The 18,977-nt window shown below is 41.3% G+C and overlaps 1 protein-coding gene across 5 annotated transcripts in view; it reads left to right on the top strand.

The window, feature by feature from the left end:
- The first annotated feature begins 4,869 nt into the window (after positions 1 to 4,869).
- The window catches only part of nwd2 (NACHT and WD repeat domain containing 2), a 51,662-nt gene continuing 37,554 nt past the window's right edge, over positions 4,870 to 18,977 (top strand). Inside the window, exons 1-2 of one of the 5 annotated variants that reach the window (XM_019265062.2) lie at positions 4,870 to 5,305; positions 14,510 to 14,681. In XM_019265062.2, coding sequence (XP_019120607.1) covers positions 14,531 to 14,681 — 151 coding nt within the window. In that variant the 5' untranslated portion in view covers positions 4,870 to 5,305; positions 14,510 to 14,530. The other 4 variants (XM_010752742.3, XM_019265064.2, XM_027288050.1 and 1 more) reach the window with 4 other exon arrangements.

Below are 18,977 nucleotides of genomic sequence, written 5' to 3'. Positions count from 1 at the left end.
TCTTATGTGGTTCGCTTCATTTGGCTCAATAGTGGTGGTAAACTTTCTAAAACAACTTTTCACAGAAGTCCAACACCCTGTTGATTAATCACAAATTTACAAGGCACAGTTGAAAGTTGTAAGATGCAACAGAATTATTCCCAACTTTTGTACATTTAAATAGCAGAAGGAGCATTTCAACAGCAGCTGACAGTCTTAGTTTTGCTGTCCTGTCCATTGGTTTAACTTCTGCTGCTGTAATGTAGCAAATCGAATCAGGGTGTGGTCAGTACACCGTGACATCACTGCTGGGTGTGGTCACAGGTACATCCATTTGTAACCGTTTGGGTACAATACAGCCCATTTATGACCACACCCATAAGTTATGTCGCATGTGGTTTGAAGTCAAACTTGGAATTTTAATCAGAGAAAGAAGTGAAGCACAGGCTGGTGTTATACTAAAAAGGCTAATTAAGCGTCTAACTTAAAAGCTCCAGTTTGTACGATGTAGTGGCAGATTGCGACCAGCTGAATACCCCTCGCCTCATCTTCATCAATTCTTCAAAACCATCAGCCCTCTCTTGAGCCAGTGTTTGGTTCGTCCATTCTGGGATACTGAAGAAACATGGTGGTTCAACATGGAAGAAGACCCTAACATCTAAAAGACATAAGTCTCTTTCTAAGGTACCAAAAACACAACAATTCTTATTTTACAGGTGATTACACACCAATGAAATACAGTTATGAATATTATATTCCATTTCTGCCATATTCTGTGAAAAGAGCCCCCGAAATCTGACACAGTGGACCTTTAAGGTCATTTTTACTTTAATTTACTTAATTTTCTTAAAAGTGGCTTTACAAATGATGTGTATATGCTTTACCCAAAACATATTATAGAAATGTTCTAGTTATTTGACCATTAAGTGTGAGTACACAGTGTTTTAGCCATTAATAGCATCGCAGCATGTGATGGGAATTGTGGCCAGTGGAAGGCTAAACTTTACCAGACACCTGTTTAGGTATATATTAGGTATATATTTAGGAATAATTTCATATTTCCTTAAAAATCCTACAAACTAAAAGATCCAGATAATCCTTTTTTCATATATTTAGAAGCTCTTTGCACGCCTGCAGCAGGAAATGATATACACTGTGATTCCTGTTATCATGACCCCTGACACTCATTTGAATTCCTGTAGGTTGCGTATAATTCAGAAGCTTCATCTACACGGGCTCTTCAACCGGCGGATTGTGGAGCTGAGAGACGCGAACGGGGATATTTACTGATGGGTAGAGAAGGGAAATTATGAGACACACATGACCACATCTATGACCCTCATGTGACCGGCCGTGAGTTGAATTCATATTATCTGGTTTACCTCGTACAACCGTCTCATAATAAACCACGTTGATCTCACACATACACACACTTATTCATCCATCTGGAAAAGAAATAATTACAATACAGCTGTGATTATGGAGCTTTTTAATCGACAGACATATAAAGCATTAATTCAAAGCTATCTTCCGTTGTTCCCAACAGGTTTCTACCAAAGAATGATTCATTTTGACACATCTTTGACCCACATTATTTAACCTCAAGTGGAGATTTAGATCCAGATAAGAACATACACATGTTTTTTTTGTTTTGTTTTTTTACTAAAAGACAGCAGCAGGACTAGAAAGAGACAAAAACAAAACCATTTTGCTGCCGGAGGAGAAATGACAAGAGATCTCAAGCATGATGTACCACCTGCCTGTTTATTGGTGAAATGTTACCGCCACCTGTACACACCTAAATTTAAAAACACATACAGAGAATTACTTTGCATTTGAAGAGGAGGGGTTGGGTGTTCTCTCAAATGCATGAATGTTGAAGGCTTCTGTTGCCACATCCGTCACGCTACCCGGACAAACATATGGCGGCGATACAAGACCTGTCAGCGCAGAAATATATCCCCAGATGTCTTTGATACGCTGTACATCACAGTTTAAACAGCTTCCTTTCTTTCGTGGACGCTCGGAGTAAAAGACTCAGCTATAATTTATCTCCTCTGAGCTCAAGCAATGATGGAAGATTCACCTGTAAATCACATGCAATTGGTTTGATGGCGCTGTAGCATGCGCCGTACCTTTAACATGAATCAGCATCAATCAAGCACCAGATATGACACACACATTCGAGCAAAGAAGCACTGTTACCTAAAAGAAGTGTACATAAGGAGCAGGATAGTGATGGTTTTTATGCCAATAATGGTTCAGTGTGCAACTGTTAGTAATCTATGAGCAGAAATTGAATATAACATACATAAATATGTCCTCAGTGATATATAAACACCTTAAAATATAATCATTATGCTTTAATTACCTGACAATTAGCCTTTTTAATCAACATATGGAGGGGGTCTTCTTACACTGAGTCTGAAATGTGAAAGGAGTCGTTCAAACCAGCAGAGAATTACCAACTTTTCCAAGCAGTCAATGAAGCATTTTTGATGCTTTCAGCGCTTTGTTTTGGTTCTACACTAAAAACAGAAACTTTACTGTCTTGGTTCACTTTCACCACTCTCATCAAACATGTTTCCTACTTTCTGCCCAGCACCAAACAGCAGGCAGTTATAGTAAACAACTCGTTAGAGCACATAATGAACCATTAAACCAAAATATCATAGATTTTTTTTTTTGACATTCAGATTGTGTTTGATCATAGCAATGCTAGCATCTTAAATTGACCACTTCTGATTGACTGGACGGTGTGTATTATCTTTTACTAATTGGACAGTATAAGCATGCACCTCCAGTATGACACAGGTGCTCGTTTGCAGTGCTAAATTAAAGTGCCAATATTAAACTCAGCATCAGCGAGGCTTAGCTCAAGAGCTTGGATATTGGGTTTTTTGTGTAGCCACCACTAACAAAAACAAAAAAAAAGATAATAGCTGTTGGGAACCCTGCGGATTTGATTCAAAGGCGAAATCTGGACATTCAAATCGGCAGTAAACGGTGGGGAAAAAAAGACTTTTGAAGTTGCTGTGGAGAAGTTGTTTGCCTGCAGGTCTGAGAGAGAAGAAAGATGAGACAGAAAACTGAACAGAACATAAAAACTCTAAGGTATGAGTGTGACTGTGGAACAAAGACACAGCGGTATACCTGTGAACTAATACTATTTAAAACAGGAAAGTGAGATGAAGATTGCACCATCTGTTACATCATGGAAGGTATAATTTGTCAGGTTTTACTTGAAATTAAAAAGTGTAAAGTCTATTGTTAATGAATTTAATAAGTGTCTCCATTCTTGGTTAGTTTCAGCCTTTTTTGTTTTGTTATCCATTTTTAGCATTGTTTATTCTCCATCCATCTCTTTCCTGCTGCTTATCTGGGCCAGGTCGCTGTGCCAGCAGGCTAAGCAAGGTAGTCCAGACGTCCCTCCCACCAGCGCCAACATTTTCCAGCCCTTCCTGCTGGATTCTGAAGCGTTCCCAAGCCAAATGCCATATATAATCCCTCCAGTGTGTTTACCTCAGGGTCTTGTACCAGTTGGACTTGCCAAGAAAACTCCCAAAGGAAGGTGCCCGGGATGGCATCCTGACAGATGCTCGAATCACCTGAACTGGTTCCATCCAATGCAAAAGAAGCTCTGTTGGCAATCTCCGCTCTTCCGGTATCTATGTGTCACCATCTTCCAAGAAATTGCCATTTTAATGCCGCGGTTCAACTTCCCACGCGCAAGTGTTCCATTAAAACAAGCCTCTTAACCCCAACCACCAACACTATTTTGCAAGGCCACCATCACTGTATCCTGGGCTTGGTGCCACCCAAGATGACTGTGATTGGTTTAAAGAATGCGAGTAACTCCACAGTCAGCTCATTGTTGCATGAATGTATGGGTTCCTTATACTAGTATTGTTGGTATTTTATGTCGCTGTCAAAAGGTTCACTAGGAGCCATCAGAACCAATAAACCCAGACTTTTCTTTCTAAAGTCATACTTACAGCAGCTGACATGATTAATTATCACCAGATGGAGGGTCATATTTCCTGTCCTGACATCATATTAATCCCATGAGACAAGAACGGAGAATTACTCGGCTACCTACCATCATTGGATTAATGTGACAATAGGTTACAGCAATGCTGTTGTCATAGTTCTGCTCTGTAGGCTCTCCGGTAAGTTGAATTAAGTCCAACCAAGTGCTGAAGAGTTCCTTGTATTCCTTTAGTTGCTCTATTCCTTCCACTTCTAAAGTCAGACAAGCTGTTTTGTCTTTTGTTTATGTCAGCAGGATGGCGGGAGCATCAGGGGATCCATTTCCACAAGATTAATTCTTTGAAATCATGAGGCATGTGACAGGATCTGCTCACTCAACGCAGCAGAAAAGTTCTAACGATACGTATCTTTTATATTATGGATGATTTGTTTTTTCACCGTTTGAATTGTCGCTATCCATCTGTCGCTTTCTTTGTGTACAATTTAACCCCCATGTGCAGTTCCTCATAACTCATCCTTTTTTGGCTGCATTCCTTCATGCGTCTCGGCGAGACCATTCTGCTCACAATACATCGCCATTGCGTGACTGCGTTTCCTAAAACAAATGTATGCACGTCTGAGCTCTTATTGGATATGACATGTTAAAGCAGCCGTATTTCTGCTTCTATTTTGCACATAAATAATGCAGCGTAGGACAAAAGTATCCTCGCTAGGCTGTTGAGGGCTTCAGAAGAGGATGACATGACGGGGAAATGTGAAACTGCATGCGTACGTTTCCATAGATGGGTTAATAATCAGGACAGCACATAAGCAATTACAGGATTTCTCTAGGGCTAGTTAAAGGTTTGCGAAGGGTCGAGCTTTGTTTTTTATGCGCTGGCAGATATGTGACCATTACTGTCCTCCCTACACTTGGCAGCCTGACAGTTTCAATTGTGGAGAGAGAAATAGCAACTATGTTTTACATTATTTATGCTACATTTCCTGCCGGTTGCCTCACACACACTCTTACGTTGTGTTTAAGTCAGTTTGTCACTTTCCCCACCGTTTTTGAACAAGAGCTGTTCCACTCCCAACACTTCCTCCAAACACACACCTATGCTTTTTTTCAAGCTGATCTCCGGGAATTTGAAACAATGGAAAGATGGCAGGCTGTCCAGTGTGATCTAATGAGGATACAGGTACAGCTACCCTTCCCTTTCTCTGTCTCTTTCAGAGTCTCACAGCTCACTGGTGTACAAACTGGAAGAACTATAGAGAACCAGGACCCAATTACCACAACTGTCATGGATGCTATGCAGTTAAAGCTCCTATGTAATACAAGCAAGTGGAAAAGGTAAAGCAAAGTATGTGGGACATGTCAGCATGGGTTGAACACAAAGTTCTTTCATTTCATCTTCATGTGTATCACTGATTACTGCCATTTATTTTTATTATACCTGGGAATATCAGTTATCATATTTCTAAAAAGGTTTCCTTGGTGTCTTAGCAGTGCAGTGGTAATATTGTGTAACTTTTAAAATGATGAATTATTTAAATAAATTTAAATAATTTAGAATTGGAAAGTCACAGCAATGAGTTGTAATAGTACAGCAGAGAATTTGGGCGACTAATGGGAGATATTTTGAGAAGAAACTTGCCAAAAAAGCATGTTAAGAAAATGAAAGAAGAAATGAAATATTTCCAGTATGAAAAGATCACGATATAAGATTAAAGTTGTCATTTTGAGGGAAAAGGTCATGATGTTATGAGATTATAGTTGTAATTTATCAGTAAAAAGTCATGGTATTGAGAATAAAGTTGAAAGTTTATGAGGAAAAGACATGATATTGATATGATATGATTAAGTTCAATATTCAACCCCAAAAAAAGCTGTAATCAAGATATTTGAGGCAAATGAAGCACATACCATAAGACTGGAACAGACACTCAGATATCTACAGACATTAACGTCATTGTCAGAAAAGCACAGGTGTTACAAATAACAATGTTCTAATTAAGAGTTCCAGTAAGACATCAAAGTGTGACAACATGAACAACACCATGACCTTGAAACTGAATTCAGCTTATTATCTGAATCTTTTTCTACTGTGATATGTCAAAAACAAACAAACAGTCAGCTGCAGTCTTATTCTCCAGTATTCATGACTCTGACAATACCAGCAGACTGGACTGGTAATGGACATTTGGCAGCGATTAAATCATGACATTTATGACTCTAGAGTTAACGGCAAAAGATGCTGCAGGAAGTCGCTTCTCCTGTTTGTTGAACCAACAAACTTCAGCTAATTATGAAGTGTTGATTTCTGCTTGAATATTCCAAAAGAGCTAAATATGACGTGTTAAATCAAACATGGTCCTCACTGTGGGTGTTTCTGTGTGTGTGTGTGCGTGCATGCACGTTCAGTACACAACAAGTGCATGCTTGTGTGTATTTGTGTGGTTAAGTCTGCATCGCAATCACTACATCTTCACTTTCACCCACTTGAAACCAGCGAAAACATAGATTCAAATCAATTATGCACCAAAGGTCACAGTGGGAGCACAAACAAAATTGCTGATTGGTGAGCGATGAAAAGTGCCACGGTTGACGTGGGCATAAATAGCCGGAAATAACTCAGCGCTCCTCACCTAGGCTTTGGTTTGGCACAAAGGTAATGATGAAATTCATCTCACAGTCCCAGCGACCAAATATAACTAGAGTGTCTTGGCTGATGCTCGTTGTGGTGGAGGATTCACACTCCGAGGGAAGTTAGCAAGAGGAGTAGGAGGGGATTTGTGCATGTTGTGTAAAAGTCTGTTTGAATCTGGCTCCAATTTTTTTAAATATTCTATGTTTTGGCTTCAGATATTTGGCTGATAATCTTTTCAGAGTGACTTCAGATCAGTGAGCAGCTAGGATTTAATGTTAATTCAAAAAAACAACATCAGCCTACACTGAGACTGTTGGAATAAAGTTCAAACTTTGAGCTAATTCCTGCGCACACAAGTGCCATTATTGGATGAAATACTTTAAAATGTATCCAGTTCTTTAGTTTATGACCAAGTACATGCTAAGCTAATGACATTCCTATCAGCTTCAGCTGTACAGCTGAACTAAGATGGTGAACATGGCAGTGTTGTACTGCTTCAGATCGGTCTTTTTCAAAGACTTGGTCTCGTCTCGGAATCTACCCCATTTTTACTCTGTTTAGTCTGGATCTTGGATACTGGATTTTAGTTCAAGAATGCGGTGATATCACTTAATGGCCTATGCATTGTTTGATTTATTTGTTAACTGTCTGGGAGGAGGCATCAGCCAAATCTTACGGAATAAAATTTGGTTTTCTAAACCACAAAACAGTGTCCGAAAGAACACACAACAGTTTGTAAATACGGCAAGGTGAGTTTTCATAAATATTAGCTACCTAAGTAGGCTATGCACTGTCATGGTTATGGTGTTGACTTGGTCCCGACCCCTCAAAGTCTTGGTCTTGTCCCGGCCTCGATACACTTGGTTCCTGTTCGTGACTTGGTCTTGGTTTATAGTGGGTCTTGACTACAACACTGGAACATGGTAAACAAACCATCTAAACATCATCTAAAAATATTATCATGTTAACATGACATTACCATTTAGCTCAAATAACTGCTCTGTCAAAATACACATATGCATGTTTGTCTTCTTGGTGAAGTGGAAACATGTATCAATAAATGGAAGCATGAATGCTGTTAAAACTGCAATGTCAAACTGTATTTCGAATAATTAATTCTGTTAGCTTTTACCGTTAGCTTTTTTAAAATCCAACTCAGCCGAGTGTACAAACTAGTTCGTAAACATACCTAAAGATGTGTGTTATTCCAAACTAAAATAAAATGCAAAAGTATTTCCACACATATGCAAAGCTGACAATATTATGTATTGTACTCATGTATTAAAATATGATGCTGTCACAACCTTTTTTCCCTCAAATATCAAGACAAAGATTGGTGTTGGTGTTGTACTTGGCATCTGACTTGCTCGTGACTGACACCTGCCTTTTCAACCATATTTGTGTGTGCGCAGTGATCCTCATATGATGGGTGGAAGGTTGCCTGTCACCTCCTAATCCCATGTTTTGCTGGTGAAAGAGTGAAAGAGCGAGGAAAACTGTTGTTGTACAGCTCTGATTGGAACCCTGTCTTGGCTAATAGTGGGATTATGTCTGAGTCCTCCTAAGCCTGCTCTGCCAGGTTTATTTTTATTTTTTTTTTATTCAGTTATATCCCGGGTATCTCCTCCATTTTGTGTTGAGTGTAGTGTCTCATCGGATACGTGAACATTGTCTGGAGGAAATGTGCCGGAGGACAGATGTGTTCACAGAAAAAAAAATGCCTTAAGCTTAAAGTGGACAAATCATTTTTACACATCACGATCAAAGTAGTAAGAGCTTCTCTTGTTTATTGACTATGTAGATTTTTCACTCACGAATAAACCCAGTGATTTGCAAGGTGCCAAAGTTAATCTACTTTGCATAAATAAATTGGTAAACAGCATCTGTTCCTTATAGGAGCCTGAAATGAAACTCAGGAAATCAGAAAATTACCTAATTATTCATACACTACTGACAAACGTGTAAGTGAAATTAGAAAAATGAGCTCTTTCTTTTGAGGCAAATAAGACGTGCGCGTAAAAGGTGTCAAGGTAGCAATAGCTCGAAAAGGACTGCGTGGTTACACAGGCAATCAGTGATGTTGTAACCTATACGGATTCATTTAATGCCCTATGGAAATGAAACATAAGAGGAAAGAAATGAAGAGAGTCAGAGTGCATGGTCACAGTCGAGCAACGCCCCAGGAGCAGGTTGGGATTCAAGGACGTGTCAAATAAAGATCATATGGAGTATGTCTCGCGTGTAAAATGTACTGTTTTTAGCCATGCTGTCTTCTAGCAGTCTGTCAGTCTAATGGTTTGGACTGAAATGTTTGTCCAGCACGCTACCGTGTTAAAAGGTGAGAGTGATTAGCTCAACAGGATACAGGTGTGTCAATCACTCTCACCTGCCGCTGCTCTCCTGAGCCCTTTCCACACCTCTCTCCTGCAGCTGGTGCACCACACCTGTTATATTCATGATCCCCAGAGGATGAATCTTAATGACACTGACTTTTAATTTAGCTCCATAATCAGGTCAAAGTTTCCAATTTGTCCAATTTGTCAGCAACAATTATAAACAATATCGTGAACATGCTAAATATCAGCCTCACAGAGGGGTTCTTTTCTTAGATATCGTTTTAACTTTTTTATATTTCATGTATATTGTCGTTTACACCGGGGATATGAGGGAAACACTATTTCATTTCTCTGTAAGTCCTGTACATATGGCAGCATTGACAATAAAGTTGACTTGAATTGAGCGTGTCTGTAGACAGGCTAATGTTGATGTAACTTTTTGTGGAAATGAATCGCTCATTCATCTCTTTTACAAATGAATTTCTGCCACGGATGCTTTCTGTCACAGATATTACTTCATATTTTAAACGTAAAGGGAATTCATTTGACTGCAGATATTAAGGTTTATATGGATTATTATTAACTGATACAGTTTTTCTTACTTTTTCTCTGATTTGATAAACACTTAAATTATCTAAAGGCAATAAAAGTGTGTGCACAATTAAACGTTATATTTCAGGAAAGCACTTAAAACTTTATTGTATTTCTTTGAATTTTCTTAACTATTTTTTTTGTCATGTATCTTTTAAACTTCCCTATGTCATGGCATTCAATTTGATTAATAAAGTTTGTGGGGACAAAAGAAAAAAAAAATACATTTGGAACAAAAAGCTTTTTCCAAATGAAAGCCTGAATCACACCATTGGGACATTGTCCAATTTAAGGTACATGGACACGTGTAGTTGAATGCCCTTGACTCCTGATAAATCCAGTTCAGAGTGGGCATTGCAATTAAGGAGTTAATGTAGTGGTACCAACGGGTAGGACACAGAAATAGACATTCTTTGACTCTCATACCCCTCATTCCTTTCCAGCTGTCTCACAGAAACAACCATCCATCACCGGCCATTTGTGAAGCGTGAGAGTGTTTGTGTGCAGAAAAAAAATAGTGTGCCCATGTGGACGTTTGCCAAGTGAACAGCTAGTGTCTGTCCTTTGTGTCCGTGTGTCTCCCAGGTGACACATCACATCTCGTCACCGCGGTGACTCACATTCGCTTAGAGTGGTCGCGGGTTTGAGGGACAGGCGAGGACATACATACATGCCAGTAAACCCCCCCGACAACTTGCAATTACTGTAAACATGCTTGAATGCACACATGTTGACCCAAAGCTGTTTAATCGCACATAGGGTAACCAGTGTGTATGCTCAATGATTTAAAGGGAAGGTAGAGCTGGACACACGCACTGGAACATGCCAGAGATTATAGATATTTTTATGGTTTTAAGCTATTTTCACAGGGTCCACAAATACTAGCAGCACCCCTACCTGCCACAAAACATGATGCCAACAACCTGCGTAAAGTGCATCCTTCGGAAAGACCGCGGTGCATTAATCCAGTGCAGGTGCACTCATGATTAACGGACTGGGGATTATGAGAGAGAGCGGAACAGTCAAGTAAAGAAAAGGTCATAACACTGTTGGGAACAAGGCGGTGCTCCTTTTTGAGCTTTCCCTGAGACTGGATTTTGTTCTGGTGCGAGCTGGTGGCTCTGCAGGCTGCCTTAGGTGGGTCGGTGTGAGCCTACAGAGTCCTAGAGTCATCCTCAAGACCTGCAGCAGAACAGTAAGTCATCATCTAGTGGCTAATTATCTTATGTAAATAATGTGTTAAATTTGGCATTTGCCAGGAACGGGTTAGATAAGTGCTATTTGAATATCACTGTGCATTTGCTGCCTAAATGTGAATATCAGCAGCAAGATTTGTAGCTTTTTGCAGTCTGTCATTTATGGTGCATATTGATTTGTAACAATGAGATAAAGTCACACCTGATCTATGAAATATCTGTTTTGTATTAATTGTCTAAGAGGTGGATATGTGAAAAGATGAGAGATGTGGCTGTAAAATAAATTATGTAATGATGTAAAAAGCTTATTTTCATCTGTAAGATGCCAAAAATGTTATACGAAATATTAGCCAAGGGCTTTATGCGTCCATAGGCTTGACTCCTCTTTTATATGATCATAACTTAAAAGCATTAGTGCAGAGGCTGAACTTAAGGTTTCAGATTCAGAGAAATGCTTGCTGCTGCCCGCTAAACACTGAGACTGAGTGGAGGAGGAGGAGGTGGTGGAGGAGGGTGGAAATATATGGTTCAGCGTTTCCCCCTCACAAGAACAGCACAGTAATCAATTCCGTTTAGTACAAATCCAATGCACTTAAACTTCCAGCGCGAATAACCAGAGGCTGCAGAGCAGAGGTACATTTATCGATAAAGCAATTAATTCAGACTCCTCCTCCTCCTCTCCCCTCCACCCCATTCCTCCTCCTCATCATTATCCTTCGGGGCTGCTGCTTCTAACCCCCATCCCTGGCAAATAACACTCAGGTAGCTCTGTCTCCACAATTTTTTTTTTTATAGAAGCCCTAAGTGGTCACGCATTCGTACGTTTTATTTATTTTCTCGTGATAACCAGTTAGTTTCAGTTGTTTTCTCGAGATAACGGAATATTTTCAAGATCTCGAGAAGTCTTGTTATTTCAAGATCGCAATTAACTGATGTTGTTTATCTTGAGAAAATGATCACGTTAGCGAGAAAAGAAAGTCGTTATCTCGAGATTGAGAAAAAAAACGTCCCATTACTTTTTCCTCAATTTAACTAGCTTATTGTAAAATTGCGGCTAGGATGAAGTTAATTTTCGTGAAAACAAAGTCTGATTTTCTCTATAAAATTATCTAATTAACTAATTATTGCAAGAAAACGGAGGAAATACGATATGCGAATGCATGACCTCTTAGGGGCTTCCGTAGTTTTAAAAAAAATCATTTTTTAGTTAGTTTTATGGTAAAATTGCGGTTAGGATAATGTTAATTTCGTTGAAAACAAATGAAAGAATGTGAAAACTAGTGATGGGCGGATCGATCCAAATATCGATAGTATCGATACCAAGTCGGTATCAGATCGATACCGAAAGCGAGACAACAGCAAAATGTCAAAGCAGGGCAGTTAGTTAAGCCGGGCAACAATGTACGATTTTTTGAAAATCTTGTCGTTGATACCATCACACACTGTACGAGTAATCGTCTACGATGTACGGCCAAAGCTCACGATTTATGTGCTCACACTGTACGGTCCGATCATCGAACACGACCAGAGAGCTCACACTGTGCGGGTGAAAACGTCCCGTCGGCCCCTGCTGACTGTCCTGTCTATTGACTGGAACAGATAATCGGACCTCGTTACCCCCTGTACACTGTACGGAAAAAGACGCCAGACGAAACGGGAAATCGGCCTGTGCATCGCCAGGTCGTGCGAATCAATAATCGGGTCAAAAACGGGATAAAAATCGTACAGTGTATGCCCGGCTTTAGTCACAGGCGAAGTGAAATCGTACAGTGTATGCCCGGCTTTAGTCACAGGCGAAGTGTATTAAAAGCAAAAAAATGTTAATTTGATACTGTTTTTGAACAAGAACCTGTAACCAAAACACAGACTAGTTTGTTTTAATTTGTTTACTGGTTTGCGAGTACATTTTATTGAAAAAAAAAAAAGATAATAAAGCATTTTCTAATTAATTAGAAAATTTGTCCTAATTCTTTCCTTGGTTTTAACTATTTAACAATAATAATAAAAAAAAGTAACATCACAAAAAAACACTTACGGTCATGAAAATTAATTGAGATTTAGCAATTCAATGACTCATCCACCTTATTTATTGAAAAGTATCTGCGATACTGGCCTGTATTTACTTGCAGTAGTGAAAACATTTTAGATAAATCAACTTTCATGTTAAAACGTCAACTTTAATCGATGAAAAACAAACAAACAAACAAACAAACAAACAAACAAACAAAAGCAAACGTTAAGAGACGTTAACAACGTCTGGTAACGGTCCGACGACCGTTACTTTTTGAATTCTACGCTCGTGACTGGTAAGAAAGCCGTTAACGTCACTTACGGCCCCACGCGGTGCTGACGTCGCGGTCCCGGTGCAATTTTAATAGAGACGGTGGGTGAGCACCAGTCTGCCCACCGGAGAGGAGGGAGACCGGGGGGAGGAGAGACATAAAGAGCGGCACCTCGGTCAAGTCACACCGAAAAAGATACGGCACGCCCGGATATACACGGTTAGCTTTCAACGTAAAAGTGCTGAACATTTGGACGAGCCAGGTGAGTGTACGGAGATAATGCGTGTAAATAAGTAACTGTAAACGATAAATACGTTGTTTTTTAATGTTTACAATCGAAAAAAAAAATCACTTTAAAGCGTCTGTGTGCTTTTTTTGAAACGAGTATTTTATTTTGAAAACACCCACCGGTAGTGGCTGCTTTTATTTTGCCGGGCTTCACACTCTCCATCATCTCGGAGACGGAGAGCTCGGTCAGGCTCGTAGAGAGACAGCAGGATGCCAAGAGGAGCACCCCGACACACGGCGTCCGCTTCACCGTCTCCCGGCGTCGTGTCTCGGCCACGGCAGCGACTCTGATGGGCGTTTTTATCCAGCTTTTACCGATTGGATATTTTCGGAAGCCGAGAAATGAAGCGAATGAATGTGAGCAACAAGAAGTGTCCTGTTGTTGTTGCCTGTCTCCAGCATCACTAGTCTCTCTCTCTCTCTGTGGATGCCTCAGTGATGTTTAGTTGTCTGTAGTAGTGGACTTTTTGGTTTTTTTCTCGAGGTTTTCCGTCTTTGAAACAAAGATTTCAGGATAGACGCAACTCCGGGAAACCCAGCGACTGTGTGACACATCTGCTCCTCTTTTGGCGGAATAACCATTGTTATTCGCCTTTTACGAGCATCTTCTCTGGGGTGGGAATTACGACTGATGCTTGCCTTTTGCTCGCCGAGTTTTGTATCGTCTCGTCCTTGTTTGTCTTGTTTGTCTTCCCCTCCACAGTGGCATGAAAATTCATGAATGCGTCCAAGGACATGTATACAAATTACGCATGCACCATGACGGTAGTAGGCTGTGCGTAATATCCTATTATTATTATTATTATTATTATGATTATATCCCTTTACCACATGAATGCTGTGACAAAAACACATTGTGTCTCATTCTTGTGGAAGATCCATCATAACTTGATTGGCGTGTGTGTGTATGTGTGTGTGTGTGTGGCATGGGCGTTAAGAGGATGGCAAAGTGGACAACAAAAACAGGAATAAATTCTATAAAAAAGTCTGATTTTGTCCCCAGGAATTCAGTAAATGTGTCCAAAATTAGCAGCAAATTAAAAACCAATTAGATCCAGCTCCTTTGCCATAATTAACGCCCCATGTGTGTGTGTGTGTGTGTGGGGATGGATCAAGCAGGGGAATCTGCGCGCAAAGCATGCAAGGCTGTCCATGCGCCGTGCGTGTGCGCCCCCTGGTCGCGCTAATGTGTGCGTGTGTGTGTGTGTGTGCAGCCACGCTGGAAGTCGCCCCCCATGTGGCCGTCGGGAGTGGGGAGCAGGCAGCCCTGCCCGCGGGAGTCGGCGCTGCGCAGGGCGGCCATCAGCGGCAACATCAACGCCCTGCCGCCGCACAACGTCCCCACCGGCCGCAGCGTCCGGGTCTTCATCTGTTCCAACCCAGACGGTAAGAGTCAGCGTGATACCTACACACACACACACACACACACACATCATACATCTCTTTAAACCCTCACACACACTGTTTGCTGTGGCTCATATTACAAATATAAAACTAGACCACTCCTATTTTTGCACCCAGACTTCTTGGATTTTAGTTTTAGCTGAAGTCTAATGGTTCATAAGATTCATAACTTGTGTACTTCTTTATAGATAATCATAAACAAACCATAGCTATCGCCTGTTAGTGTTGTAAACATCCTAAAGAATAAGGCCAATGTGCCTGCTACTTTCCAAACATGTGAACTTGGCGTTCTCACATTAAAAAGGTGTCGTCCGTTCGCCGGGGCATCGTGAGCTGCGACATTTAAAGGTCCGCTTAACCTCGTGAAACATCTAGAAAACATCCCCTTAAATGAGGTTACATCAGGTCACATGACCAAAAAAAAAAAGAAACCCCACACAGAGCGGCGGTGTGTGAGCAGGGGAGCAAGACGAGTCGGGTCGTGAGGGAGACACCCAGTTGCAGCTCTTGTATTTGAATATGCCCTCTGGGCGAGGGGGTAAAAATAGGCTCGGTAAAAATGGAGTAAACAAGGCGAGGGAAGTGGAGTAGGCTATGAGATGGAGATGGAGAAAGAGAGCGAGAGAGAGAAGGAGGGCATGCCAGGATTAAAAGGGAGGTTGCTTTTGTCGATACATCACTGTCATTTGCTCGCCCTCGCTGGGCAAATTGCTTCAGACCGCAAGAAAAACAAAAAAACCCCGAATTGACCTCAGATTATTGCACCGTTATGGCCCCTCGAAGTAGTACGGTAAGAAGTCTGGCTTTGTTTAGCCACCTGTAGCTGTGACTCGGTCATTCAGAGTGTCCCGTCGCAGCGCCGATGTAACGCTCCGATCTACACGTGGACGGAAAAAACGATGAGTGGGGCTTATTCCGGAGTAGTTCTTTTCACACCGTCGGCACAAAATGGAAAGACACACATCTGAGCCGTGAAAAAAAAAAAAAGCTAATTATGAAGCGCTGTTTCCAGTGAAGCGAGATGCCGGTATCCACTGCCTAGTAATGAAGCCCGTGCACTCTTGTTTTACACTGCTGATTCACCTCGAACTGATCACATTCGCAGTGAAGTTTGTTTCAGACTTACTCAGATTCAAACTGTACTTGCAAAACCTTTATGGTGCGGCAAAACCTCCACCTTCTGCTTCATAACTGTGACCCACGTCTGCCCTCAGTCCTGCTGCAGAGCCTGTTCCTCGGTGTTCACTAGAGGGGGCTATCCATGCACACATTTAATGCACATGCACCTGTATCCTACAGTCAGACTTTTGGCATTTCACATTTAACATTCTTACAAGTGTAGTAAAGTAGCAGATTTACCTCGACAAACCTCCCCATCTAAATATACGTAACAGCAGATACTAGAAAAGGTGAACGGTGCTATACACGGTCATAATCGTGCCATCATAACACAATGACTGCACTGGGGGGGGGAACTCTCCTCTCCGCTTTGATCTACAGTGCCAAGAGTTTTATGTGCTCTCGAGTTATAGCGTCGGGCTCTGCTGAAAATACTGACCCAAACGCCCTTAATCAAAAGACACACAGACAACCGCGACGAAGAGGCTCCCACTGCACTGCCGCATATTCCACCCTCACGGAGTTGTGCCGCGTTTGTCCGCGCCGGCTTTAAATTGCAGTGATGGATCGATAAATCCTGAAAGAAGCTGATAAAAAACGTGAGTGATTTGAGATGTCGCGTGTAAAGTTCCAGCGGGTATATACACAGGTGTGCTAAAGGTGTTTGCCAAACAACTAATCTGAGTGGATTTACATCCACCTTCCATGATGTTAATGAATCACTCCGGTTCTTGGCTCAGGTGGGTGAATCCGTGTGCGGCCACACTCGATCAATTAAAAAACCTTCCACTATCTGTTCCTGCCAGCAGCCAGACGGTCGCAGCAAACCAGAGAAGAAGCCCAGCGTGATGACGTATTTTTTGTGTGTACTGTTTGACACATTATGCAGCCGTGTCTCATCTGTCAATGTGTGTGTGTGTGTGTGTTCGCGGAGATCCACATAAGCATATCAAGACAACTCCATTACCTTGCTGTAGTCACCTCGGGGGGAGCTCTGTGCAATAAGGCAGCTATTTGTATGCAAGCTATCACTTAGGCTGTTTAAAGTTGATAAAAGCGCGAGGCCTCCGGGATGCGATGCGTGAAATCATCTATCCCTCCAATGCGGCATCATCACGGCGACAACGGAGACCACTAATTATGTTACACCTCACCACACATGTTCAGATTTATTTTATTTATCTTCGTTGGTTTTTGTAGTTCATATTTTTCCGGAATTCAACAGTGTGTCCACCAAAGCAGGGAGGACAGAGGGAGAGATGCCAGGTGGAGAGGCTGTGTCAAGGGTGGCTTTTGTTTAATGAATTGCTTCTCAAAGGCCGTCGAGTGCCAAATTTTTTTCAGGACGAGCTCGCCTGCGGCATCGCGAGGTTTATGACGCGTGCTCGCGAGCTTATTCCTCTCCCTCTCGTGTCTTCACTCTGACTGGTTTGGCAGCAGCTTTTTACTGACCTCTCTTTGAGTTTTTCCAGAGTGCTGTGGAGCAATTCTGCACCCCCAGGACGCCGTTCTGACAAATTCAGCAGTTGCCCTCGCGCTCTCGTCCAACTCCCCGGGTGTTCGAAACCATTTTACGGAACACACCGTAAAAGCATTTTCATGAGGGCGATGATAGCCATCAGCTCACTAGATACACCTGGGTAAAATTACTCAGTGATTATCCACTTATAACCAACATAATTAACCTAGACAAAAACTAGTGTGGTCTGCAAGTGGTTTATAAGTAATGGGAATTGTTTTTATGTGCACATCGAGGGCTCTGCTGAGGGAGCGTAATGCTGATCATAGAGGTTGAAAATGGACAAAATCTTACTGGGACCTTCAAGTGAATGTTTCATTAAATGCCGTCCTGGAAGATATATACATTTTGACAATATCTGTATGTCTTTTTCATTCAGTTTCAATGTAAAAAAAAAAGAAATCACATGAATATTTAACACATCTCCAACAGATAAATCCTCCTTGGATTATAATACTAATTGTCCTTTTCCCATCACACACAGAGATTAATCATCCTACAAAAGGACAGTTTTCAAGATTAAAAAGTAATACTGAGGATTATAAAATGAAGTGTCATGATCTGGCAATAAGGTTCGTAGTGAGGCAGCATCAACAGTTATTAATGGCCTTTGATTATAAATCGAAAGGAGCCTGTTACAAAAACACACTAATCATGTGTGTTTGTGTTTGCTGCTATAAGTCATTTTAAAACCTCACCTGAGATTCTGTATATAGTCTCAACAGTCTGAACATCAACCCATCTTGAAACCATCTCAAAAACGTTCACTCCTTTTTTAATCAGCTCGTGAACCGACAGCAAACCTGAATCTGAAGAGCCTCCGTTAATTTTCTGTTCAATCAGCCTGCATCGACCAAATCCATCTGCCAGCCCGATATGTCAATATGTCATTATTATTTTTTAATTATGTGATGTCTGAAAGGTTCAAACTATACATACCGCTTCAGATTCACTGCTGTTTGTTGTTCAGGTTGTAGACTGCTGCCAGTGCTGCAGTTATCCGACAACAGAAAACAGCTCGAGGGTTGCCAGACTGTCAGGTCCTCTTTCACTCTTCATTAGAAGAATCCCACGTTTTACAGGAAACAGACAGACCTGGCAACACCACAGCGAGCTCACCAGTAGTGCCCCGACATTGGTAGGGTTATGAAACTAAGGATACAGAATTACATACTACGTGTTTAATCCAACACGTTTAATATAATCATGGCTGATCGGACTGATCTCAGCTTCTGTCGGGAGGAGGAGATTTGAATTAAACTACAAGATAACATGTGGTGTCCATGGTTACCCAATATCTTTAAGACAGAGGACAGTCCCTGTGATCTTGAGAGTTGAGTCATCTTGGTTTACTATGATTGGGGTTGTAAAATATCTACTGTGTTCCCGGCTTAAATGTGAACATTTAATGTCGAAGGCCCTTAAAGCCTTTCGAGAGGCTTTTGAGACGACAGCTGCTTGCACAGATGTTACCCAATGAACTTAGTAATGAACATAGCACAAGTTGGGTTGCTCTGCTTTCAGTCAAACATGATGTAGGCTACTGGCAAAGAGACGGGGAAGTCCAGATCACTGTTATAGCATGTTTTGTTTACATTGTTGGTTTCCCTCGATGCTTAGAAGGGGGGATTATAAATTCA

The sequence above is a fragment of the Larimichthys crocea genome, chromosome XIV, assembly GCF_000972845.2.
Source record: "Larimichthys crocea isolate SSNF chromosome XIV, L_crocea_2.0, whole genome shotgun sequence".
Classification (NCBI taxonomy): domain Eukaryota; kingdom Metazoa; phylum Chordata; class Actinopteri; family Sciaenidae; genus Larimichthys; species Larimichthys crocea.
This window is presented reverse-complemented; position numbering and strand designations above follow the sequence as displayed.